This window comes from Epinephelus fuscoguttatus, linkage group LG11, assembly GCF_011397635.1.
Source record: "Epinephelus fuscoguttatus linkage group LG11, E.fuscoguttatus.final_Chr_v1".
NCBI classification, from domain to species: domain Eukaryota; kingdom Metazoa; phylum Chordata; class Actinopteri; order Perciformes; family Serranidae; genus Epinephelus; species Epinephelus fuscoguttatus.
The window spans coordinates 41,813,617-41,839,948 of NC_064762.1; the positions used below are offsets into that span (position 1 = coordinate 41,813,617).

General features: G+C 40.7%; 1 protein-coding gene across 3 annotated transcripts in view; it reads left to right on the forward strand.

Moving 5' to 3' along the window:
* The window catches only part of stxbp6l (syntaxin binding protein 6 (amisyn), like), a 40,520-nt gene extending 14,441 nt beyond the window's left edge, over positions 1–26,079 (forward strand). For all 3 annotated transcript variants that reach the window (XM_049590738.1, XM_049590737.1, XM_049590739.1), the window contains exons 6-7: positions 24,004–24,152; positions 24,430–26,079. In XM_049590738.1, coding sequence (XP_049446695.1) covers positions 24,004–24,152; positions 24,430–24,453 — 173 coding nt within the window. In that variant the 3' untranslated portion in view covers positions 24,454–26,079. The remainder of the gene's footprint in view (positions 1–24,003; positions 24,153–24,429) is intronic.
* The last annotated feature ends 253 nt before the right edge of the window (positions 26,080–26,332 follow it).

The following is a 26,332-nucleotide window of genomic DNA, read 5'->3' on the forward strand; positions in this document are numbered from 1 at the left end:
TTATCCGTTATGGACAGTACCACTCAGCCTGTGAAAACATTCCTATCTCAGCCTTTGCTGCCTTGATTTATTCTGTCTCTCATAATGCCCCCCAACAAATGATGTGTGATCTCATCAAGTATTAAGTCTGGAGCTGCTCCATAGACAATGGAGACTGATGGACCCAAGGAATGTGTTCTTTATTTAATAATGAGCATTATTCTGTTGTAGTGTTCTCAGCTATGAAACAGAAAATGTACCCATATACTCTAAACCGAGAGCTTGTTGCTTGTTGAGATGTTCAGTCGACAACATCTGTTGCCATTTATTGTCTTTTGAGCAGCTCCAGACTTCATACTTGACAAAAATGCAAATTTGAGTTGTAGCACTTTAGTTTTTGGATAAATGAGAGAATTGTTCATGTTTACTGATTGTTTTTGACTCTCTTAGACCATAGGAATAACATGTATGAATTTTGATTTTTTTTTGTTGTTGTGCAAAGAATAAAAAGTCAGCACATGTTAGCTCATAACAACCTGTTTGTAGGTGTGGAAAACAAACTCTGAGGAAAATGTGATTTATGTTTTTTTCATTCACTCAGTACAGTTGTCTTTTTCAAAGCTTGAGGGCAGAACCTTTTTTTTATTAATCTTTTTATTGAAATTTTGGGCAGCAGACAGTAGTAGAATACATCAATTCTACCCTATTAGATGTGCCATTTATAAACCCCAACCCACTTCCAACCCACCCCACATTGCATCACTGTGCAAAGTAATACATAGATATAAGTATATACATATATATATATATATATATATATATATATATATATTAAAACAAACAAACAAACAAAAAAAGGTATTAAATAACAAAAACATAGTTACAATACAGGTAAATAATCAAGGAAAAAATAAGGCACAAGTTGTGGCCTGACATGGTCAAGAGCCGGTATAACAGTCCAAGACATTCTGAGAAGGGAGGCCGCAGCCCCAGAAGGTTGGGACAGAACCCACAATACACAGAAACCATCATAATATTGGTTGAGTTCCATCAGCCCTTGCCCAGGAGTCAACAAGACTCCTAATCACACAGATCAATGCAGTGACAGATATTCCGGTCCAAAAAATAAATAGATAAACTAATTAATAATTAAAAAAAAAATAAAATAATAATAATAATAATAATAATAAAAAAACAACAACTCCAAGACCATGATAGCATTTGCAAATTATTAGAAAGAAAAAGTAAATTAAAAAAAATAAATAAATAAAAGTGCATAAATAAATTAAAGATAAAAATAAAAAAAATAATAATAAAATAAAAATAAAATTTAAAAAAAAAAGGGGGGGACAGAAAGAGGAGGGGAAGAGAGGAAAGATCAGAGAAAAAGAGAAAAAGAGAGAGAGAGGAGACAGCCTTCAACTCAGCTCAGATCATTACTCATCCTAATTTGACACTTGTAGTCTATCGTAATAAACCAAAAAGGGGGACCATTTTTTGCGAAACCTTTTCAAAGAGCCTCTCAGAGTGAATTTTATCTTTTCTAGTTTAATGTGTAGCAGTACCTCTTTCACCCATCTACTGTGTATGTGTGTGTGTGTGTGTGTGGGGGTGGGGGGGGGTGGGGGGGGGCGCATGCTTCCATTTAAGAAGGATTAGCCGCCTCGCTAGTCGTAAATGCAATGAAATCATGCATGTTGTTACTAAGGGCGATGCCATCCAGTCTTGTGCCAAATATAGCCATGAATGGGTTTGGGTCAATGGAAAGACCGAAGATCTCACTAAAGGACTTAAAAATTTCCTTCCAAAATGTTTTCATAACTGGAGAGAGCCAGAACATATGAGCCAGGGTGCATGAGGAGTGTTTGCATCTATTACAAGCAGGGTCAACATTTGGAAAAATCCTGGCCAACTTGGAATTAGTAATATGGAGCCGGTGCAGGACCTTGAATTGAATAAGCCCGTGCCTAGCACAGGGCGAAGAGGAATGTACTTGATTGATCATTCCATCCCATACAACCTCTGAGAAGAAGATTAAACCTTTGTCTACGTTGTTCAAAAGAAAGGAAAGTATTGTTAGAGAATAAGTCCTTTATGCATCTGATTCCATTTCTGTGCCACAGTAGAAATGCTGTGTCAGTATTAGATGGGGTGAAGGCAATGTTAGAGGTAACCGGAGATAGGATTGACGCTTCCTGTAGGCCGAAATACTTCCTAAATTGAGACCAGATTCTCAATGTATGAGAAGCAATGGGATTAGAGGTGGTGGCTTTCACACACATGGGGAGAGGTGAGCAAACTATAGAGCTGAGAGAGAACTGACTACAGGATTCTTCTTCCTGCACCCAGATGGGAGCCTGATTGGCTTCCGATTGGTCAGTCCAGAAAAGTATCTTTTGTATATTGCTTGCCCAGTAGTAGTGAAGGAAGTTAGGGAGGGCCATTCCTCCTAATTTTTTCGGTCTCTGTAGGAAGGCTTTTTTGATGCGATGACCCTTATTACCCCACACAAAAGATAGAATTAATTTGTCCAGGCTATTGAAAAAAGATTTCTTAATAAATATGGGAATGTTCAAAAATAAATAGAGAAAGCGGGGAAGCACAATCATCTTAATTAAATTAATCCTGCCTGCCAGAGATAAGGAAAGAGTGGACCACCTTGTCAAATCTTCCTTACATCGGTCCAGTAGCTGGTCAAGGTTATGTTTAAAAGGTGCATTAAGAGAGCGTGTGACCATTATTCCTAAATGTTTAAACCCGTTTTGCATTTCTTTAAATGGGATAGAGGAGTTCACAGGGTGGGCGGATGGGTTGACAATGAAATATTCGCTTTTGGAGAAATTGAGTTTGTAACCTGAGAATTTATCGAAATTCTGCAGAATAGCGAGGATATGCGGAACAGACAAAGTGGGATTAGAGATGTACGCATATAATGAAACCTTATACTCCGTGTCATTCCGAGTGATACCACTGAAGTGTGGGCAGTGACGTAGGGATATAACTAGTGGCTCAATGGTTATTACAAATAAAAGGGGGGAGAGCGGGCAGCCCTCTCTCGTACCCTATTGTAACTGAAAGTAAGGAGAATGAACATTATTGGAGCAGACAGAGGCCGTTGGAGATGAGTACAATAGTCGCACCCAGGACACAAACTTTGGAGGAAAACCGAACTTCTGCATTGTGGTGAAGAGATAGGTCCCCTCGACCCGGTCGAAAGCTTTTTTGGCGTCTAGAGAAATTTCTTGAGCTCCAGACCGGGAAGGTGTATAAATAATATTAAAAAGTTGTTGCAAATTATGAAAAGAGTTACGCTTCTGAATAAAGCCAGTCTGGTCGGAAGAGATTACTGAAGGCAGCACTGTCTCTAGCTGGAGAGCAAGGGCCTTGGCATGGATTTTTAAATCGACATTAAGGAGGGAGATAGACCTATACGATTCACAGAGGGTTGGACCTTTCTTCGCTAATAAGGAAATCGAGGCCTGGGTTAAAGTAGTGGGAAGATGGCCGCGTTCAAAAGACTCAGTGAACATGGCAAGAAGTAGTGGTGATAGTAACATGGAAACGTGGAAGAATCCATCCGGACCTGGAGATTTAGTTGTTCGTCGATCGCTGGTAAATTATGTTGTCGAAAAAAGAGTCGATTAGGGAAGAATCATTTGAACATTCCGAGGAATATAAGGATGTGTAAAATGCAGAAAAACAGTCATTTATATCTTTATGGTTGGTTAACATAGCGCCAATAGGAGACTTAATTTGAGGTATCACTCGAGATGAGGTGAATTGGCGAGCTTGTGAAACTAAAAGATTGCTAGCTTTATCTCTGTGCTCATTTGTGTCGAGACTTCAACAGCAATCGTTCCTCTTTTGAAGTTGATAATAAATCACAATCGGCCTGAAGGCGCAGTCTTTCCTTATACAAATGAGGGTCAGGTGATCAAGCATATCGTTCGTCTAGTCTGAGAATAGCCTGCGATAGCGTTTAGCGGCCTCCTGTTTCCTGATACTAGACGTATAAGAAATAATCTGGCCTCGAATGTAGGCCTTGAGGGCCTCCCATAAGGTTGATTTGGAGATTTCTGCGGAGTCATTGAACTCCAAGAAGGTCTTAATTTCGGAAGTCAAAAACTGTGAGAATTTGCCATCAGCAAGTAAAAGCGGGTTGAGTCTCCAGGGCAAAAATGATGGAGGTTGGTGTGGTATAATCAATTCAAATGAGACTGGGGAGTGATCTGATATGACAATACTATCATAGGAGCAATTTTTAATTAGAGAGAGCAGGTTATTATCTAGTAGAAAATAGTCGATACGGCTAAAAGAGTGGTGAATCGGGGAGAAAAAAGAAAAGGCTTTGGCTGAGGCGAACAGATATCTCCAGGGGTCAGAGAGACCATATTGATCACATAGTGTTTGTATAGTGGATGCTGATTTGGATGGAGGTATTACTTTGGATGATGACCTATCAAGACTTGGTTGAAGAGTGCAATTGAAGTCCCCGCTGAGTGTTAATGCATGGGTGTCTATATCTGGGATCAAAGAGAATAGTTTAGTAAAGAAGTGACTATCATCCCAGTTAGGTGTGTAGAGATTCACCAGAGTGACTGGCTTGCTGTAAAGCTCGCCCGACACAATAACAAAGCGGCCTCTGCTATCTGACTCAACCTTGCTAACCACAAATGGGACATTTTTGTGTATTAAAATGGCCAATCCACGGCTCTTGGCATTAAATTGCAAATGATATACCTGACCAACCCAGCTGCGTTGAATCCGAGGGACATCAGAATTGCAGAGATGGGTCTCTTGGAGGAAAGCTATTCCAACCTTCAAAAGTGAGAGATGTGAGAGAACTTTATTCCTTTAACAGGACGATTCAACCCCCTGATGTTCCAAGAAATAACTTTCACCATTTTTTCACTGGGTGTGACGTTCATTTAAAGGCAAAAGTGTAGCGGTAAGAAGAGTACATGATGAGACAAGTTTGTAGTGGCCAATTTGGATGTAGAATTGGGGTATAGTGAAGGGCTCGTGAGAGCAGAGGGATAAGAGGGGGGGAAAGAGTGAAGAGAAAGAAAGAAGGGATGAGGAAAGAGAAGAGGGGAAAAAAGGAAAAAAAAGAAGATAATAATAATAATAAAATAGCCCCCACCCAGTGTCCTTTGTGACCCACCCACCCAAAACATCTCCCCAATGAGATGCCTAACTTTAACACGAACCGTTCATCTCTTAGTCTACCTATAACTAAAACTGTCACTAGTCAAACGTGACCTAACTCTTCTGCTCCGAATTATCTATAGTACTTTGTGCAATGAAAAACATCAAGTAAGCGCTGTATGTATAATGTAAAGAAAAGGCGCTAGAAGTCCAGAAGGACATAAAGGTAACTGTAGCACTAGTTAAAAAGGAATGGTAAGAATCAAATTAAAATAAACATAAACATTCCTATAGAAAAGGGGTGATAATTTATCACCTAGTATTGCCCATTAAAGCTGGTGAGAACAGTATGCTGGTGTATATCAAATGGTGTGACCCATTAAAGCTGGTGAGAACAGTATGCTGGTGTATATCAAATGGTGTGACCCATTAAAGCTGGTGAAAACAGTATGCTGGTGTATATCAAATGGTGTGACCCATTAAAGCTGGTGAAAACAGTATGCTGAAGTATAGCAAACATTAGTTGTCAACAATTGCACAATTGTATACTTGTAACTGATCAGCCAAAGGAGAGGCATGGCCATGAATTTGTTCAACCAAACAGGAACATAGAAAGAAAAATTACTGTGCACATCGTCCAGTGATGCCAAGCGGCCTCTTAATAAATCGGTTACAAACAAGGAAATCTTAACTGGAGGGAATAAAAAAGTAAAATAAAATAGATAAAAATAAAATAAATAAATAAAATAGAGCGTGGCATCAGTGTCCAACCCACACCTAGGAGCAAATACACAGGGAGTGGGATACATTATGGTAGTTAGTAAAGTCGGCCAAGCTAATGGCTGCCACATATATGGTACATTAAGTGATTAGCACTGTGGCCTGCTATAATTAGCGTTACCAAATTAGCTGGTGGGGCCGACTATCACCACGGTAAACAAATGCAACTGGGTAACTTTCTGTTTCAGAAAATAATAACTCTTAATAATAGCTCTTCATGACAAAACAAATGCAACAAAGTCAAAAAAGAGAGTGACGTGGGAGTGTATAATAACATGGTACACACAGCTAAGGCGTCGGCTAAATTAGCTTATAGCTCATAACGTTAACGTTACCCTAAAACACTCCCAATAGCTTGGTAGCCAGTGGCCTACTCACAGTACCAGAAAAACAGCGGGGCAGTCCCGGTTTCATATTTTCATTCACCCGGTGGTTGTGGCACAGTCTGTCGTAAGAAAGTAGTAGCCTCCTGGGGCGAGTCAAAGAAGTGCTTCGTTCCGTCATGAACAACCCGGAGACGGGCTGGGTGCAGCAGGGCGAACTCGATACCGGCCTTGCGTAGCTTGGTTTTGACAGGGATGAAAGCGGCCCTCTTCTTGGCTAGTTCGGCGCTAAAATCCCGGTAGAAATGGACCCTCGTTCCTCTGAAGGATAGTTGGCCCTTCTCCCTTGACAGACATAGAATATGTTCCTTTGTCTGGAAGTGGTGCATCCGGACAATCAGCGGCCGCAGGGGTTGGTTCTGCTTCAGTGGCGGTGCTAGCGAGCGGTGGGCTCTGTCTATGACCGTGGGTCTGGTGAAACTTTCCTTCCTGAAAACCTCAAGAAGGAATGTCTCCATGAATGCGGTGGGGCGAGCTCCCTCTGCGCGTTCGGGGACACCTATCACTCTGATGTTATTCCGTCTGGAGCGGTTTTCAAGATCCTCCAGCTTCAGTTTCATCCTTGCGTTGTCTTGCGCCAGATCAGAGTATAAGCTCTCCAGAGTCACCACACGAGCGTCCACATCAGTGAGTGAATCGCCAACTTCTTGCAGCTTCATCTCGTGTGCTTGCAACGTTAACTTAAGTGTTTTAAGCTCAGTCAATATCTCGTTTCGCGATGCACACACTTTGGAATGGATATCGTCCAGAAATTCTTTAATACCTGATCAGTGAATACTGGCAGAAGTGCAATCTAGCTTGTAGCCGCGTACTGTAGCAAGGCAACAGAAATCATTTAAATTACCAAAGATTCCTACATATTTGGACAGTTTACCAGTCACCTGATATAGTGGAAATGCTATCTCAGGCCCAATTTTTCTTCATATAAGTTTGTCCATATACATAAGTTCTTAACACCATAACTCTGGGTATTCAGACACCAACATTATCCGCTCGTCCATCTTGTCCTCTCTCTGTTTCTGCGATCCCTGCTATTTGATTGGCTAAAGCCAGGTGGCAACTGCAAATTCAACAAGATGAGTTCAGTGCTGCAGACCTAAATCTGTGCACATGCACATAGGTGACAACCGCCTCATACCTCAACCATCTCATTCAGAACCGCTTCTCCTCTGCTGCCCTCCCTGTGTTACAATGACTGGAGGCGACGAGGTCCCCATCGGTGTAAGAGCCCCCTTAACTCCATAACTGTTCGGCCAATCATCATGAAACTTGCACAAGATGTCCATAGACATATCTGGGACATACCCTGAACATTCATTCAAATTGAGCCCTAGAGGGTGCGACAAATGTAAAAACAACAACAACAACAACAAAAAAACAATAGGTGGTGTCACCATAACATTTTGAATTTTTGGAAAACATTTTTGACATCTTCCTAAAGTACAGTGCTCATTGCCACCAAATTGTCTGTAAATCATCACTGGACCATGTTTGTAAAACATTTCACAAAAGCTTATTGATGTATCATTGCCTTTTGAAGATACTGGCCAATGAGCTGTAAAGGGAGCGTGGCTTAACACATCAATAGACCTAACTCCACAAGTATTGCACCAATCATCACAAAGCCATGTGTCTTAAATTATTTTGAAATATATTTTCTATTGCTTGGATTGCTATATCTATCACCTATGCCTTCTTCTGTTGTTTGACAAACTGTTGATGGCTAACCAGTCGGACATAGTGTTGACTGACAGTCTGGATCTGAAGTCCCACAGGATCTTAGCTCAGTCATTGTCACCCATTTCTTCCATTCTGACCTTGGGACTTCCAGCCCATACTCAGTGCAGATGTTCCAGTACATTATGCCAGCCATTTGTTTATGACATTCCATGTAAGCTGTTCCTGCCTACATCTTACATCCTGCTATTGTATGCTGAACTGTCTCAGGAGCATCTTTGCAAAGCCTGCACCTGGGGTCCTGTCTGGTGTGGTAGACCCCTGCTTCTGTTGATCTTGTACTAAGTGCCTGGTCTTGTGCTGCCATGATTAGTGCTTTTGTGCTGTCTTTCAGTCCAGCCTTTTTCTAGCCACTGCTAGGATTTCTTGATGTCGTCCACTTCTTCAATCTGTCTGTGGTACATGCCATGCAGGGGCTTGTCCTTCTATGATGCCTCTTTTTCTGCATTCTCTGGTTTCTGCTGCCTGAGGTATTCACATAGCATCTCATCTTTGGGGGGCATTTTTCTGGTGTATTTCCAGAACTTTGTTGTTTCGTCTTGGACAGTGGCTCAGGGTGCTGGACTTGGGATGAAATCCTCTTTGCATTATGAGGAGCTTCCTTGTCTTGATATCAGTGGCCTCTATCTCCTCTTTTGGCCAGCTTATTATACCAGTGAGGTATCTAATGACTGGCAGGGCGTAGGTGTTCATGGCTCTGACCTTTCCATTCAGCTGACTTTTCAGGACCTGCCTTACCCTTTGTAGGTATTTGGCTAGGTATTGGCTTCCTTGTGACCTCCTCATGATTCCCATTTCCCTGTTGGACCCCAAGGTATTTGTAGCTGTCTTCAACATCTGCAGTGTTGCCTTCTTTTAGTTCAACCCTCTCAGTTTTGATCATCTTCTCTCTCTTTGACAACATTCGACAACACTTTTCCAGTCCAAATGACATTCTGAAGTAATTATCCTGGTGAGTTTGATCAGTGAGTCAGTGTCTTGCTCATTGCTGGCATACAGCTTGATGTCATCCATGTAGAGGAGGTGACTGATGGTTGCTCCACTCCGTAACCGGCACCTGTAGCCACTACTGTTCAGGCCTATGCAGAACAGCAGTGGGGACAGTGCATCACCTTTCAGAGTTCTTGATGAAGGTTCTTAGTGTCCTATTGATGTTGTACATTTCCAAGCATTTCAGTATCCATGTGGGTGGCATTGAGTCGTAGGTCGATGTTGGAACACTGGGCTGGTTATTTCTTTGTCAGCCTAGATGTTGGGTTTCAAAATATCCATACATTCCACATATTTTGCATGTAGCCCCTCTCATTGGGGTAACTTGTACAGTAGCATTCCAAAAGTTCCATATTCTCTACTCTGGTCCATCTATGTATTGATCCAGTAGCCCATTTCTCATCAGGTTGCCCTGGTTCCCCAGTGCCTGACATGGGCCTTGTTTAGTGAGCTGCTACTCAGCCTGTGTAGACAGCTGTGTTGATTGAAATCTTTTCCGTTTGGAATAGTGTAATAATTTAAAGGTGATAAAAGCTCATGATGTGGTAATAAGCACATAATGTAAGGAAACCATAAGTGCATAATGTAATAACAGTTTTCTGCATAATTTAATTAGTCACTGCATTATGAGAAAATTGTTTATTTATAAATAAATAAACTTTGCAAACCATAAACTATGCAAAAAAAAGTTGAATGATGTAATAAATTCAGAGCATAGAATAATAATAATTTGCAGTGATGACCAGATGAAGCCTCATGAAGCATTTTCTTTTTTTCTGAGCCCACTAGATGGTGTTTTTTGTTCAACAAAAGGTTTAAAACACACTGAATTGCCATTCTTTGAGCCTCTCTAATTTAACCAAGAGTGCCATCTAGTGGGCTCAGAAAATAAAGAAAATGCTTCATGAGGCTTCATGAGGCCATCACTGATAATTTGTTTGGTCCAAAGGATATTTTCATCAGTCAGTTCCAAATTTGATGTAATCTCTCGGGTGTGTGACAAAATTCAGAACAAGATATCAAGTGAACTGGACAAATTAGTCTTTGAAGAGGTGATGCTGAATTTATTAAACTGGGTAATTATTAGAATGTAAAAATAATTGTTCCATACATGATAATGCCAGTTATTTTTTATGTTAGCTGATCCAAGCAACACTGGCCACTTGATGATTCCTACCAGTAGTGTCTTAAGTAATTTTCTCATAATGTAATAACTTACTAGATAATGCACAAAACTGTTATATATCTTATATCATGTGCTGATTATTTAATTGCATTTAAATTATTACAGTATGTGCAGCCTGAAGGGAATATGTGTTTGGTTGTTTGGTTGTTTGTGTGTGTGTGTGTGTGTGTGTTTGTGTGTGCTTGCACACACGCACACACACACTCAGGTCTGTTAAACCAGCTCAGGTCTGTTAAACCAGCTCCATTCCAACTCATTAAGTAAGTAAGTAAATTTTATTTCTATAGCACTTTTCATAGATAAAATAATAGGCTGACCAAACGTCCTCTTTTGCCCGGACATGTCCACTTTTCATGTCCCATCCGGGGCGTCCGGGTGGTTTTTATAAACTGATGATAATGTCCGGTTTTCCGTGTGTTTGTGTGTGTGTTAGAGTGCGGCATGGGCCACATATTTCTGTCCGAACCCGAACCGAGCCCAACATTATTTAATGACCAAAGCACTGAGTTTGTGTCACACAGTTGTTATGGTTACAGGCTATTTAACAGGCCGGGCATGCTCAGCGGAGAGGGAGACCTCCGTGTTTGAGACGGGAGCAGGAGGTCTGACGCTTCCAGCGAGACGAGAGGGAGAAATATAACAAAATAAGATAAAATAGGAAAAACCTGTCTCCCTCTTTTAATTTATTTTCAGCGTTTAATGAAGGCGGAGGCGGGCGGCGGGAGGTCCGAGACTTCCAGAGAGGAGAGAGGTAGAAACAAACAGCCAATGTGTGTCTGTGTGTGTTATGTTCAGGTGTTGTCATGTAAATAACAGTGCCCAAGCAATAAACAGGACAGACAATAGGATTTTATTTATTTTTACACTACATTTTCACTGAAAGCTGACCGAATCCGGCCCGAGCCCGAATACAATTTATAGCTACATTTTTGACCAACCCCGGCCCGACCCGTTGGGTACCATCTGGCTCAGATCGCCACACTCTAGTGTGTGTATGTGTTCCCTGTTGGGGCCTATCTGAATTTCTGTCTTCGAGAGATATTATTTTGTAATATAACTGAATTTTCTATCCATACATATACATTTTAAATATATTAAAATTATAAGGCATCTTTGAGTAAACTGCGAGTATCATTTAAGTAGGATATGTCGTGGCCGGCCGAGTGTCCTCTTTTTTGGAAATCAAAATATGGTCACCCTAAAATAATAATAATAAAAAGCACACAGAAAACACGCAACGGCACAGAAAACAGATAAAGTCACATAGGCCCCAAAACATCAACATCAGTAAAAAGCCTGTCTAAAAAGATAAGTTTTAAGTGGATTCTATGCTACGCAGAGTCAGAGGTAGTGCATTCCAAAGGCGTGGAGCACTGGCCTGGAAAGAGCAATCTCCTCGTGTTTTGAAATGGGTGCGGGAGACCATCAGGAGTTTCTGATCTGGGGTCTGTTTCACAAAGCGGGTTTAACAAACTCTGAGTCTAATACTGAACTCTGAGTTGATCTACTCTGAGATAGGAAACTCTGAGTTTCCAGTTCCAGAACAGCTGATTTGAATCAGTTTAATCAACTCGGAGTAGTTTCACTTGGAGTTAAGCGCGTGCACCACAACTATAAAAAGCCAGCATCAATGGAGCCCCGATTCGACGAGTCACCATGGCAACGCGGAAGAGGGCTGCGTTTTTCACCCCACTAGAATTAGAAATCTTAATGCACTCATACAGCGAGTTTGCACACGTTTTCAAAAAGAAGTGCAACACCACTGCAGCTGCAAAAGAGAGGGAGACAGCGTGGGAGAACATTGCTGCTCGGGTCTTGAATGGTAGCCTATTAATTTATTTCATTTAGGTGCAATCCCGCGGGGGAGAAGCGTACTTGGCAGCAGTTTAGGATGAAATATAAAAACATTTTTCAAACAGGTAAGACCTCGGCATAATCTCATGGGGGTACCTCATTTTGATCATGTTTTACATTGTAAAGTAAATATTAAGTGGCTGTTTGACTGTGCAGTTGTTTTATCCCCAACATAATGCTGTTTTCACACACATAAATGTGTTCTCATCTGTATCATGTTCTGTTAAATAATTAAGCCTATTTAAACTAACACAGACTTCTACTCAGCCAACAGAAAGAAGGCAGATGCCTGTAAAACGAGCACACTTTTCTGACCGCCCTGCATACAGTTGCCTTACTCAATAAGTGCTCAGCATCTCCGACATTGTACAAAAAACTTCCATTTGCAAAGAAACGCAGCGCAACACACAATATCTGCTGGGATGTGAGAGCATGACTACGACTGGTAATGTTGCAAATGTAAGGACGGATTAGGTTGTGTGTGTAGATGATGGACTGTGACGTGAAACGGTACAGCTCAAAAATATAATTGTCTGGAAATGCTAAAACATCTATGCGTGGTCTGATAACCATCTCCCGACGAATATTTAATTCTCTGCGCAATAATGCTGCACCTTCATCCACGGGATCGTTATCAAAAGGACATGCCATGTTAGTGAAAAAAGTCGACACCTACTGTGCCTGATGGACTTCTAATATACTGACTCTGATTTTTTTAAATGATTTTTTAAAATGACAGACGGCAGAAGTAGGCTACGCCAAAACTCGCCTGCTGACTGAATGAATGAGGAAATCAAATGGAGTGTGTGGCTCTGAAAGAGGGCGGAGACAGAGAGAAACTCGAGGTTCATTGAGAAAAACCTGGTCCCGACCAGGTTAGGTTCATAGAGTCTGTTACTATGGTAACTGACCGAGAGCTTAAGTTACCTCTCTCTCTGAAACAGGCTAGAGGTACCCCTCTTTCTCTGGTTTGAGTTACCTCCCTTTTTGAAACGGAAAACTCAGAGTTTCCCTCATTTCAAGGTTAACAGACTCTGAGTTTTCACTAAACCTGCTTTGTGAAACGGACCCCTGATGACCTTAGTGAACGTGAGGGAGAGTAGGGTCTCAGTAGCTCAGTGATGTACAAGGGGGCTTGATCATGGAGTGCTCTAAAAGTAAGTACCAAGATCTTAAAATGGATTCTAAAATTAACTGGTAGCCAATGTAGGGAATATAGAATCGAGGTGATATGATCCCTTTTCTTAGACCCAGTTAAAAGCCTTGCTGCTGCATTTTGCACAGTCTGAAGGCCATTTACAGCCTTTTTGTTAAAATACATAAAAAGTGCATTACAATAATCAATGTGAGATGAAACAAAGGCATGAATAATCATCTCCATTTCAGTTCTTGAAATCATGGACCTCAGTTTTGCGATATTCCGCAGGTGATAAAAGCAGTTCTTCACCAACTGTTTACAGTGGTGGTCCAAAGACACAAGATTAGCACAAGATTTACTCTTCTTGTTTTCAAATTCATGGTCAATAGACCACATTTACGTGAAATTCTACTCCTCATTCTTAAGTCAAATAAGCAGAAACTATGAGCTATTTTGGATTATCACAGACTGGTATATGTCAGTTATTAGCCAGGATATCCCCAGGTCAAGAACTGACTAAAGGTATAGGTTTTTGAAATAAATAATGGCTTTACTTTGAAAATATAATTGTTTTTTTTTCTCTTGCATTAATTTCAGCTTCTCAAAACTTTCTGTTTTTAATTTACAATTCAGAAACAGTCCCAGTGGAACAGAGGATCTTTCCAGCTTATTGCTCACTTGCTTACATGTGTTAGTCAGCCTGGAGGGGGGATAGGGCGTTAACTCGTGTGTGTGTGTGTTTCTCTGTATGTGTGTGTATCAGTCTGTCTGCAGCTAATCTCACAAACTACTGGACTAATGAGTTGGAAAAACCTGTTGTATTGACTGGTTTATACCATCACTGACTGCTGACTCCTCGCTCTTCTTAACTGGCTGGTAGGAGCTGTAAGCTTTCCAGAAATTGGCTTGGCAGGTAACGGACAACCCTTACCTTATGTTGCAGGCCACGTTTTGGCCTTCATCATGGTTTAAAAACTGACAGGAAATGTTTAGTCTCATTTTGAACCAGAGACTCTGCAGATTGATTTCATACCTGATAAGCTATGATCCACTACAGTTAGACATTTTGTGAGATGATTTAGTCCCCATTTTTGTTATCTTCACCATCATCTTGACTGTAAGGGAGCTGGGGGGGGGGGGGGCATATCCAGTAAGCTCAAGTCTCCGCAGCTAGCCTGCAACCCGGTCTTGTTCCATCCGCCACATGCCGTCATACCACACTGGGAGCATTTCAGAAGCTGAATGTTTTGCCTGCCAGATGTTGTAGACTTGGTTTGGTCATTTTTCCTTGATATTTTTGCTTCTACCATCAATAAGTAAGCTGGCTGTGGTGTTAAATTATTTCCTTTTTTTAAGTCTGTTTTAATTTTGTTTGTTGTTATTGCCTACCTTGTTGTGCTGTAGCCTACAGAAAAAGTTAATATCGTTGAAAGTCTTGTCATGAATGACATGGATTAAATTCCTGCTGTGTTTCAGTTGTCCAAAAAAAAAAAAAAAACCCTGAAAAACTTGATCTGCTCTGTGCAACACTCTGCAGCTCCATCAAAAATAGATGAGCCTCTATTTTTATTAGCTTCTGGGACACCTCTGGGACGTGTGTCTGCTGGAATCACAAAAATTGTCTCGAGCAGCCGTGATCAGCCTGGGTGGCCATCTGGCAGAGATCTGCACTCTACTGAGTGCACTTTTCTAGTAACATCGTGAGTTGCCATAGACCCTTGTGAAGGACAACTGAAAAACACAGCTGCATTGCCTCCTAGCTGTTGATGGGGGAGAGCTTCCCTCATTCAGGATGCTCAGAATTCCTAGCTATACCCCTAAATTATTTTTTAGCAGAGAGGAGATATCAGGTGCCTAAGCATCTCCAATCTATTGAAAACTCTGCAAAGAAAAAGATCAGTAGAGTTAGAGATCATTACAAACACCTTTCCTCACTAAACAGGAAGACTGCTTTCGCCTTTGCCTGCTTTTTTCAGGAACATTTAGAATTTTAATAGGGAGCTTTGCTGCCTTTCCACTATATTCTGGCATTCAAATCAACAAATCTGTCATAGGTTTCCTCCCTACATTCACTGTATACCTCTATGACACCCCGGGTCATATCATCCTAGGCTTGTGTCTCTCTGGGTCGTTTTCTCTTCTGTCTTTTGACTATTGTCCTCACTGTGCTGCACCTCTCTGCCACAGCATAAAGGCCTCTCTGTGATGTGGCGGTCAGATGAGAGGAGACTTTGTTTATTTCGGGGAGGATACAATAGCTTGTCTTTAGAGAGCCAGTGGCTCTGAGACTGACAGGGAGCACGGCGCACCATTGAACCCACTGACAGGGGCAGTGTAATGAGTGGGAGACATGCCAGACTGCAGCAACGTGCCAAGTTACAGTTCAGCAGCACCTCATGCTTAACCTCAGTTGACCTGTGACATGTGGTATGACTGATAATGATAGTTACAGTAAGAGGCTTCAGTGAATCACGTCTTGAGATGTCAGGGTTCTTGCTCACAGGCACTTCAGCAGGGTAATACTAGCTGACACAGAGGCACACACACACACACACACACACACACACACACACACACACACAGTCAATGTTTTTTTAGTTTCTTTGATGTCCTTGGCTAAATAACATGTAATAGGTATAACAGGAACTCTGACTAGTGGCAGTCAGCTGGACAGTGTGTGTCAAGTTACTATGATTGTTATACATTTACTGCAGTATTTACAGACATAATACTGCAGCTCCACTGTGTTTATGTGTAACATATGGAAACTTTTCCTCCTGTCATACTGTAACCTGTAATAATCTGGGCCCAATTGTTTAAACAATGTAATCTGGCTCAGAATCATCAAGATTTGGAATCCTCATGTTTTGCTGTTCAGCTAATCCACCTTATTTCTCTGCTGGTTTTTCAAGCAACACTGGTCTGAATCACCCTGATCCAGCAACAAACTTTTAAAGATTACCAAATCTGGATAACCAGAGCTTTAAATAGGACTACATATCACAATGTAGGCAGTCTGTCAGCAAACACAATGCAATTATTAGGTTCTGCCAAAGAGAAGGATTCAGAGATCTTCCAGACTGTAGGGAAAAAAAAGGATTTTATCCACATACATAAAATAACCCCCTAAAAGTTGTCAATATCAAACAAAGAGTATTTAATAGATAGCCTAAAGTCTACTTTATCTTCTTCATCACACTAACTGTTCAACAAATCATGTGCAAAATATAAATAAATTCGTATTTTTTGACTAATTTAAAAGTTTTATTACATTTTGTTCCTGAAATCCACCATGAATCCAGCCCTCTGTCGGAATCAGAATCATCCCTATTTTTTTGCATTTAAGGTATCTTGATCCTACTAAAAGTCTGGAACAATACCTACTGAGAATTTGATCCAGATCATAACCAAGTCTAAATTACATGATCTAATATGATTTTAGAATCCCTTTTTTCCTTTTGAACAACCCATTTTAAAAATTTAATCTGATCCAATAGTGAAGGTCTAACTAACATTTGGTCTCCTTAGCTCATAAAGCGAATACAGTTGGTTTTAAGCTTTGTCCTGGTTCTTTGTATCTTATCAAAACTCCCAAATTCCACTGTATCAACGCCTATTAATTTTATAACTAGTTAAACTAGTCTGAAGTACAGTGTTGTACCCAGCACTCATAATAAACAACCCTACTGGTGACATCACAAAGTAGCTTGTTGTAAGATGCCTGAAACCTGCTGGGGAAAATGTCTGGTTTTCTAGCAAATCCAGGTGGATATAAGTTTGATTGTAGTGTCGTATCTTGCCTAAGGTAAACATCAAATGAACTACAGTCATTTTGTTCAGAGTTTCACCTCCACTTTGGTTAGGGGGTATGGTGTAGTAGTCAGGAAGCACAAGGAAGACATTTTCAGACTTTTCTGTTCCAATCACCACCAGCTGTTTGCTCTGAGCTTGTCCACGTTTCTCTCATTTCTTGCGCTACCACACAATAACTATGCACCAAGTAGAGTTGCACATACAAGGAATTGGTCTTAATGATTTGGTGTGTAACAATAAACACAGTGCAAAAGTCTAAAGGCACAATACAAATTATGTAACATTATTTTAGCTCATGTCTCTTTTAGTGAACCTCACTAATCTGTGTGTTTCTAGCTCAACTCACAGAGCAGATGGGCCTTCATGGAGTAACCAAGCCTGCTGAGCTTACAGCATAGCAAACTGAGGTAGCATCACAGTACAGATCTAATGCCGGGTTCAGAATACATGACATTTTTGTTTGCTTCAACAGACTATGTTAGATAAGGCGATTGTGGAGTCATAAAATCTTGTAGTGACTTGGCTGACAGACATGACAAACTACACGTGAGTCCACAACCAATCATTGCTAGTCATCTTTCACAGCATGTTTTATGTCATCGGATTATTATTATTATCACTATATATATATATACATATATAGATAGATAGATAGATAGATATAGATATATAGATATAGATATATGGCAAGACTCCTAATGCTATACCTGGCTCGGATGATGCCTGGGTCAACAAGGTCTGTGTCAGTTGCTAGGGGACCAGGGCAATCTGAAGAGAAATGGGTTACTGGAACAAGGCATACATGGACAAGGGCAGAGAACATGGAATTGATGGAATGCTATTATACAAGCAATGACAGAGAGAGGGGATATATAAATTATGTAGGACCCATGGATACTTTGAAGCCCACAATCAAGACTAACTAAGAAACATCTGGCAGCAGAGTGTTTCAACATCTGCAACTGCCAAATAATATCACAACAAGAGATCAATGAAATACTTAAAGGAAATGGCCACTTTAGAATGAAAATACAGACAGTACTTACTGACCGTCATGCCGACAAGAAGTCCAGTGTAGTTTTTTAATCCACAAAACTTGTGCGGGGTATCGGAGGATAACAGCGAGCCGGAATAACAGCTACACTTGAAGTGCATGGAGACTCGAGAACTAGCACCACTAGCCATCAGCTAGTCTCACACGAGTTGCCATGTAAACACAGCAGCCCGCAGGGCAGGCTAACTGACCACAGTGAGAAATGATGCTATAAAAGTGGAGTAAATTACGTCTTATCAAGTCAATTTTGCACGCTGCAGCTTCAGGGCACTTGGATTACGATGGACGAGCCGCTCTGATGTTTTTGAAATGCATTAGGAGAGTTTTATTACATTTTCAAAATGTGGGTTCCATGCACTTCAAGTGTAGCTGTTATTCCGGCTAGCTGTTATCCTCCGATACCCCGAACGAGTTTTGTGGATTAAAAAACTACACTGGACTTCTTGTCAGCATGAGGGTCAGTATGTATGGTCTGTATTTTCATTCTAAAGTGGCCATTTACTTTACACAATTCTACAGCAAATGGAAGCCAGGATGGCAGGTCAGTGGAGGGGTGTCATCATCACCATCATAAGAACCAGTATCCTCCACAGCAGAGATGGCTGTAGGCCAAGAAAAAGACAACACAGAGAGAAGTTAGCCAACTAGTAGAGCTACAAAAAGGGAACATGGAGAATAAAGGGGTACAAAGGAATACAACAAGCTCTCCATTCCTGAGGCACTCGAAACTGACAAAATAAGACTAACAGCCCTGGCCACCCGGCTGAAGGAATACACCAAAGAAGTAGAAGCCAGGAGAATAAACAGGATGTTCTCCACCAGAGTTGGGTCAGGGTTACTTTAAAAGTAATGAAAGTACTTAACTGCGTTACTTTTCTAAAAAGTAACCAGTTACTTTACTGCGTTACTCCCTGAGTAAAGTAACTCAAGTACTTTTAAAGTACTTCCCACGTTAGTCCTTGAGAAAAGTAACTCCAGCACTTTTAAAGTACTTTTGAGTATTCTACATTTCCTATTGGGCAATGGACCACAGGGCGCTTAGCCTACATTTTTTGTCTCCAAAATTAAAGTTATGGACCATTTGCCCTTCACTGACATCCAATTCTCCCATCACAGCCGTCAGTAGAAACACACAACAATCTACTGCCATAGACAACTGTATGACAACAGTACCCCAGCGTTTTTAATATTTCCTTACCACACAGAGTAAAAGGGGGAAATGATGGTGTGAAACAGCAGAGGCACTTTGTCAACCCGCTGAGTTAACGTTACTGTCATTAGCATCAAGCTAGCAAACAATGGTACATCCTCACGGTCAGACATAAAGTAATAACATTAACAAATAGCGGCGGGGCTTTTACTTACCACAACTGCAGAGGCTACCAGCTTCATTTGAAACAGACTACATTATAGATGGTCCGTTATTTATTAATCCCTCTGTGTTTTTATATATTTACTTTTTATCCGCTCCCATTGTCTTTATAAAGTTAACATGTCGCGTCATCATTTCAAACTCAACACTTCCTGAATTTCTTTGAAATTAAAAGCCCCTTATAACCTCGGCTAGAGAATCCCTCCATTTTCTAAATAGACTTTTATTCTGAAACATTTGTATGAACTTGTTGTGGCGGATATGGTAGCTTGAATGTTTATGTACGGTGCTTCAAATGTAGCTCCTGCCATCTGCTGACGCTTTTAGGTGACTACAACAATATTTCGGCTGGGACATGAACAGACACAGTGACTCAGATGATAGTAAAAGTAATAAAAATAGGACAAGAATAACCTGGTGACACCACACATGTTGTGAAAGAACACTGGGGATAATTAGTGAGTACCATGGTGTAGTGTGTCATGTCTTTTGGCCAAGTCACGGCCTGTCAGTCAGCAAGTCCTCCTCCACCTTTTTTTAGACTCCACCATAGACAATGGCAGCATTTCTTCTCCCCGTAGCAAGCCACAAGCTTCGTGGCTTCTTTCGGACTGATAGGTTTAACGTTATCTCTGTTATTAGAACCAAAAGACAGTCGTTACTGTTTTGGAGCTGAAGGACCAGCGTTCTAAAAGTAACGAAAGTAACTGATGGCTTGTTTGAAAATGTACTTAAGTATTTGATTATTCAAACAGCAAACTAACGCGTTAGGTTACTCGTTACTGCACTCATTACTCTGTAATGCGTTATACCCAACTCTGTCCTCCACTGAACCAGCCAAGGTGTTCTCTCCATGGCAGGGAAATAACAGCAGGTTAGACCCACCAAGAGCTGAGATGGAAAAATACTGGAAGGGCATATGGGACAGAGAAGCATCACACAACACAGATGCCCAATGGCTAGTGGACCTAAGAGTAGTGATGGCTGAATGAAGCCTTATGAAGCATTTCGTTTATTTTCTGAGCCCACTAGATGGCACTTTTTGTTCAACAAAAGGTTTAAAATACACTGAATTGCCATTCTTTGAGCCTCTTTCTTTAAACCAAGAGCGCCATCTAGTGGGCTCAGAAAATAAACAAAATGCTTTATGAGGCTTCATGAGGCCATCACTACCTAAGAGCTGGCCACAGAACTCTCCCTGAACAGGAATCAGTAACCCTCTCAATGGCAGACATCCAGGAAAAAGTGTCAAGATGAAGAGCTGGACAGCACCAGGCCCTGATATGATCCATACCTACTGGCTGAAGAAGCTAACTGCACTCCATGAACATGGATGGCCCAGGTGCTAAGGGATGGGACACATCCAGAAGGGTGCGGTCCCATCCAACTACAGACAGATAACCTGCACAACATCGAAGCTCCTGTCAGGCATCAAAGCAGCTAAGATAACGCCTGGATTGACTACAAGAAAGCCTACGTCTCAATGCCACACACATGGATATCAGAATGTCTGGAACTACACAAGATCAACAGAACACTAACAGCCTTCATTAAAGACTCCATGGGAATGTGGAAGACGACCCTAGAGGCCAACTCAAAGCCGATTGCCCAAGTCAACATTAAATGCGCCATATACCAAGGGGATGCACTGTCACTACTGCTGTTCTGCGTAGGCTGAAATCCCCTCAGTCAGATCCTCAAGAAGACTGGCAATGGATACCATTTCAGAAGTGGGGTAATAATCAGTCACCTGCTCTACATGGATGACATCAAGCTGTACGCCAAGAATGAGCAAGAATTTGACTCACTGATCCACAACACCAGGATCTACAGCAAGGATATAGGGATGTCATTCGGATTACACAAGTGTGGCTGGATGGTATCAAAGAGAGGTAAGATGATCAGAACTGAGGGAGTTGACCTACCAGAGGGCAACATAGGAGATATCCAGGACAGTTACAAGTACCTTGGGATCCTGCAGGCTAATGGAAATCATGAGAGGGCCACAACGAAGTCGACCACACCCAAATACCTCCAGAGAGTAAGGCAAGTCTTGAGTAGATAGCTGAATGGTCAGAACAAGGTCAGAGCCATCAAAATGTATGCACTGCCAGTCATCAGGTACCCAGCTGGGATAATAAGCTGGCCAAAGGAGAAGATAGAAGCCACAGATATGCAGACAAGACAGCTCCTCACCATGCATGGAGGGTTCCGCCAAAATCCAGCACCCTGAGTCTATACACTAAGCGGAAAGAGGGATTACTATTATTTCAATCATTATGGCCCAGCTGAACTGTTATTGTCGTAACATTAAAAAGTTTTGCGAGATGGGAGGAGCTACATTTGAAGTACCGCATGAAAACTACGCAAGTCACTAAATCCTCTACAACAAATTCCTACAAATGTTTCACAATAAAAGCTTTTTACAAAATAACGGTATTCTCTCATCTGAAATGATAAGGGGCTTTTAATTTTACACAGATACAGTTTTCAGCTTTCAGTCTTTCTGTCTTGTCTTGTCATGATATCATCATGTTTTCTTGTCTGTGTTGCTTTGTGAATACAACAGCAATTCCAAGTTTGGATGCTGTGTAAAATGTAAATAAAAACAGATTGATTTTTATTATTCAGAATGACAAATTTTACTGTTTGTGTAAATATACACTCATTCTGAATTTTGTGTTGTGTAACATGTTCCAAAAACATTGACACAGATGTATGTTTGCCACTTTGTTACATCAGTTTTTATTTCACTTTCTTTCTTTTTTTTTTACCAACACTGGTGTTTGGAAACTGAGGACACTAATTGTTGAAGTTTTAAAAGTGAAATTATTTCCTATTCATGCTTGATATATGACTTAAGTTGCTCAACAGTCCAGGGTCTCTTCTTAAAGATCTTTTGTATTTTGTGCTTTATAATGTCCCACACATGTTTAATAGGAGACAGGTGTGGACTGGCAGGCAGGTCAGTCTAGTACCTGCATTATTTTATTATGAAGCCACACTGTTGGAACACGTGCTGAATGTGTCGCTTTGCCCTGCTGGAATAAGTGGGGATGACCCTGAATAAGACATCATCTAGAGGACAGCATGTGTTGTTCCAAAACCTTTTTTGTACCTTTCAGCATTTATGGTGCCTTCACAGATGTGCAAGTTACCCATGATGCCATGGGCACTAACCCACCTCCATACCATCACAGATGCTGGCTTTGAACTTTGAGCTAGTAACAATCTGGACGGTCCTTTTCCTCTTTAGCCTGGAGGACATGATGTCCATGATGGACTTGCCAGACCACAGCACACTTTTCTGCTTTGTGTCAGTCCATCTCAGATGAGCTCAGGCTCAGAGAAGTCAATGGTGTTTCTGGATGTTGTTGATATCCGGCTATTACTTTGCATGGTAGAGTCTCAACTGTCATTTGTAAATGCAGCGATAAACTGTGTTTACTGACAATGGTTTTCCAACATGTTCCTGAGCCCATGTAATAATAATAAGTTTTTAATGCAGTGTGCAGTCTGAGGAGTCAAAGGGCACACCTATTCTATATTGGTTTTCATCCTTGACCCTTATGTGCAGAGGTTTGGGGTTGCAGTTGTGTGTTGTGAAATGCTTATTTCAGTAGATATCTCTGCGGAACAATTCACAGACTAAATTGATGTAACATCAAAATTGTATATTGTTACATTTTTGACAGGGGACAGGATTACATTTTTGACAGGGGACAGGGGATTTTGACATGGTTGACACATGGTTTTGACACAGAAACAGTTTGAGCACAAGGAGAAGAGCTGAAGCTGGAGCAGGAAATCTGTGCAAGTAACATTGTATCTGAGTGTGAGGATACAATTTGAGCAGAAACAGAGTAGATCTAAGCGCAAGCAGAGGCTATTTGAGTGTGAGGGCGGGGTTTTGAGGGACAATGTCACAAAATCTGAATGTGAAATCAATAAATAATGCTCTCAAATTGATATACCACTCTCTTGAATAAAGATAGGAAAAAAGCTCCATATCCCAAAGCAACGAGGAGTGAGGACTGCACTGGTGCCGACTTACTGACTATGTGCAATGCAAAGCTGTGTTTGTAATGGAAGACGCTCTGTACAAAAAAAGTTCCACTCGACTACCCTGAGGAATATTAACTGTTCAAACTAAGATAGACATTTAATATTGTCATACAGATGTTAACATCTTAAGTGTTACGGTAGTCGTGTTTATTTTCTTAGTAAAGTGTAACAGAAACTGTTGCAAAAACTGAGCAGCTTATAAATATTAGAGTGAAAAACAAGAAAAAGTAAAAGACGAGAAATGTCACCAGTGAATCTCAGGAATACGTTGTTTTTCCGTTGATGTATTATTTATTTATTTGTTTGTTTATTTAATTCCGTATTTATCAATTTATTTAATATTTTAATGGCAAGAGGATAATATATGCCACCACACTTATGGTAAACAGCAGCACAAATCAAATAAAAGTGATACAAATACATACAGAAAACATAAAATGGGAGTCATTTTATTTTTCTTTATATTTCTCTTTTGCCTTTTTCTTCTTTTGTGTGTATAAACAGGGCAGCGAGTCACAGGTAGCACTATGGGTAATGTAGTCCACAGGGTGAACGTGGCTCTGGGGGAGCGTGGAGACAGACTGACTCATGCTGAGGACAAGACTGTGGAGCTGTTACACAGAGCCCAGCAGTTTGCAGACACTGCTCACAAGGTGAAATAAACATACAGCTATTTCTACAAGACAGACTTACTCTACAAGTCAAAAAAACACATACATACATACACACACACACACACATACACACATATATATGAATATATATGTATGTGTATATATATATATATATTATATATATATATACATACATATGAATGCTTAGTAAAGATTATAAGGTTCAGCTTTGGATATGTATTTGTATCAGTTTTTTTATTTATTTTTTTTTTATTCTCTTTGCAACAAATGTATTTGCGTTTTGTTTCCCCTGCAGCTGGCCCTGAAGTATTCAAAGTAGAGTCTGTTGGAGGATGAATGGAATTCTTCAGGTTGCTTAAGATGAATCCTGTAACATAAATACTAACACTGTCTGATGCAGTCTGGACTGAGCAGATGCAGCTCACCCCTCACACTCCTGTGTAACTGAGTGCAGCAGAGATAACTAAATACTCTTCAAATAATCTTTGCTCTTCTTGCTTAAGACTAGTGATGGCCTCATGAAGCCTCATGAATCATTTTGTTTATTTTCGGAGGCCACTAGATGGTGCTTTTTGTTCAACATAAGGTTTAAAGCACACTGAATTGCCATTCTTTGAGCCTCTCTCTTTAAACCAATAGCGCCATCTAGTGGGCTCAGAAAATAAAGAAAATGCTTCACGAGGCTCCATTCGGCCATCACTACTTAGGACACCTCTGTCCCATGGTCTGAGGATCATGTACACAGTGTTGACTTTGATGTTTTGACTGAGATCAGACAAACCTCCTGTCCTTTCTGAGAAAAAGAAGGCTGGACTTGTAGATTTAAGCTGCAATTATTTAACATTGTTTTTATGTGCTGTTCTAAACACCCCTGACATGCATTTCCTGTGAGAGACATTGAATTGTTTTACCCATCACTTAGTTCATTGTTTAAGAAGATGAATGCATAACCTAGAATCTGTGTGACAGGTCGTACTGCTCAGGGTGAATGGTTTTTTTTGTGTGTGTGTGTTTTTTAATGTGCCTGCACATGGTTTGGAGTTTATTGGATTTGATTGCACTAAATGTTTGATTTGATGTTGCTCACCACTTGTGTCATTCATTTATCATCATCATGCTGTGTTCCAAATATGTGTGTGTATGTGTGCGTGTGTGTGTGTGTGTGTGTGTGTGTGTGTGTGTGTGTCTGTCTGTCCAAACGTTTAGTGTCATGTTGTCAAAACTGTGTGGTATCTTTGGTGTCCTCATCAAACTGTCACTTTATATTTAGTCTGCTGTGCTGTGTCATCTGTTCAGTGTGTGCCATTGTGTGCTTTAAGTTTGTGTCTTAGTCTTTGTGTCTTTAAAAGTTGAGTTAAGGTGGGTCAGGTGGCTCAGATAAGTTGAAAGATTATTCATAAAGGGCTGTTCCACAGTGAGCATTGTGAATGATGCTGGTCAGTGTAGAAAAGCTGGGGTGACTTTAGAAGGTTGAAATGTTGACTTCAGTTGAAGCCCTTCATGTATGCATCACCTCTTTCAGTAATTTGGTGTAGTGGTGATTTTAACAGTGGGTGGTGTTTGTTCTTTTAATAAATTTGGAGTACTTTTAAACATTATGGGTCGTGATGGCCTCATGAAGCCTCATGAAGCAATATCTTTATTTTCTGAGCCCACTAGATGGCGCTGGTTTTAAAGAGAGAGGCTCAAGAATGGCAACTCAGTGTGTTTTATAGCTTTTGTTGAACAAAAGGTGCCATCTAGTAGGCTCAGAAAATAAAGTAAATGCTTCACGAGGCTTCATGAGGCCATCACTACTTATGGGAACAGAGGGAAATTATTTCAACTAAGCTTTTCTTTTATGCTTTGTTTACTGCTGTTGGCTATGGTTTAATGTGTGTCTGATGTAATAACTTAGTGATGATGTTTCCTCTCTTTGAATGCATTAAATAATCCTGGACCTGTACACCGAGCTGTGTTTTTTTTTTTTACATTCAGGAGATCAGCTGTTTAGCTTTTATCAACCAGATGGCACTCACAGAGCAAAGGAGACCCAACTCAGCACCATAGCAGTTGACACAAACACAGCTGAACTGTAACTGATGAAATTTCAAATATTTATTTATTTATTTGTTTGGATCCCCATCAGCCACTATCAAGGTAGCAATGCTTCTTCCTGGGTCCAAACAGGCAAACATTACATCACAATGTAAAACAAA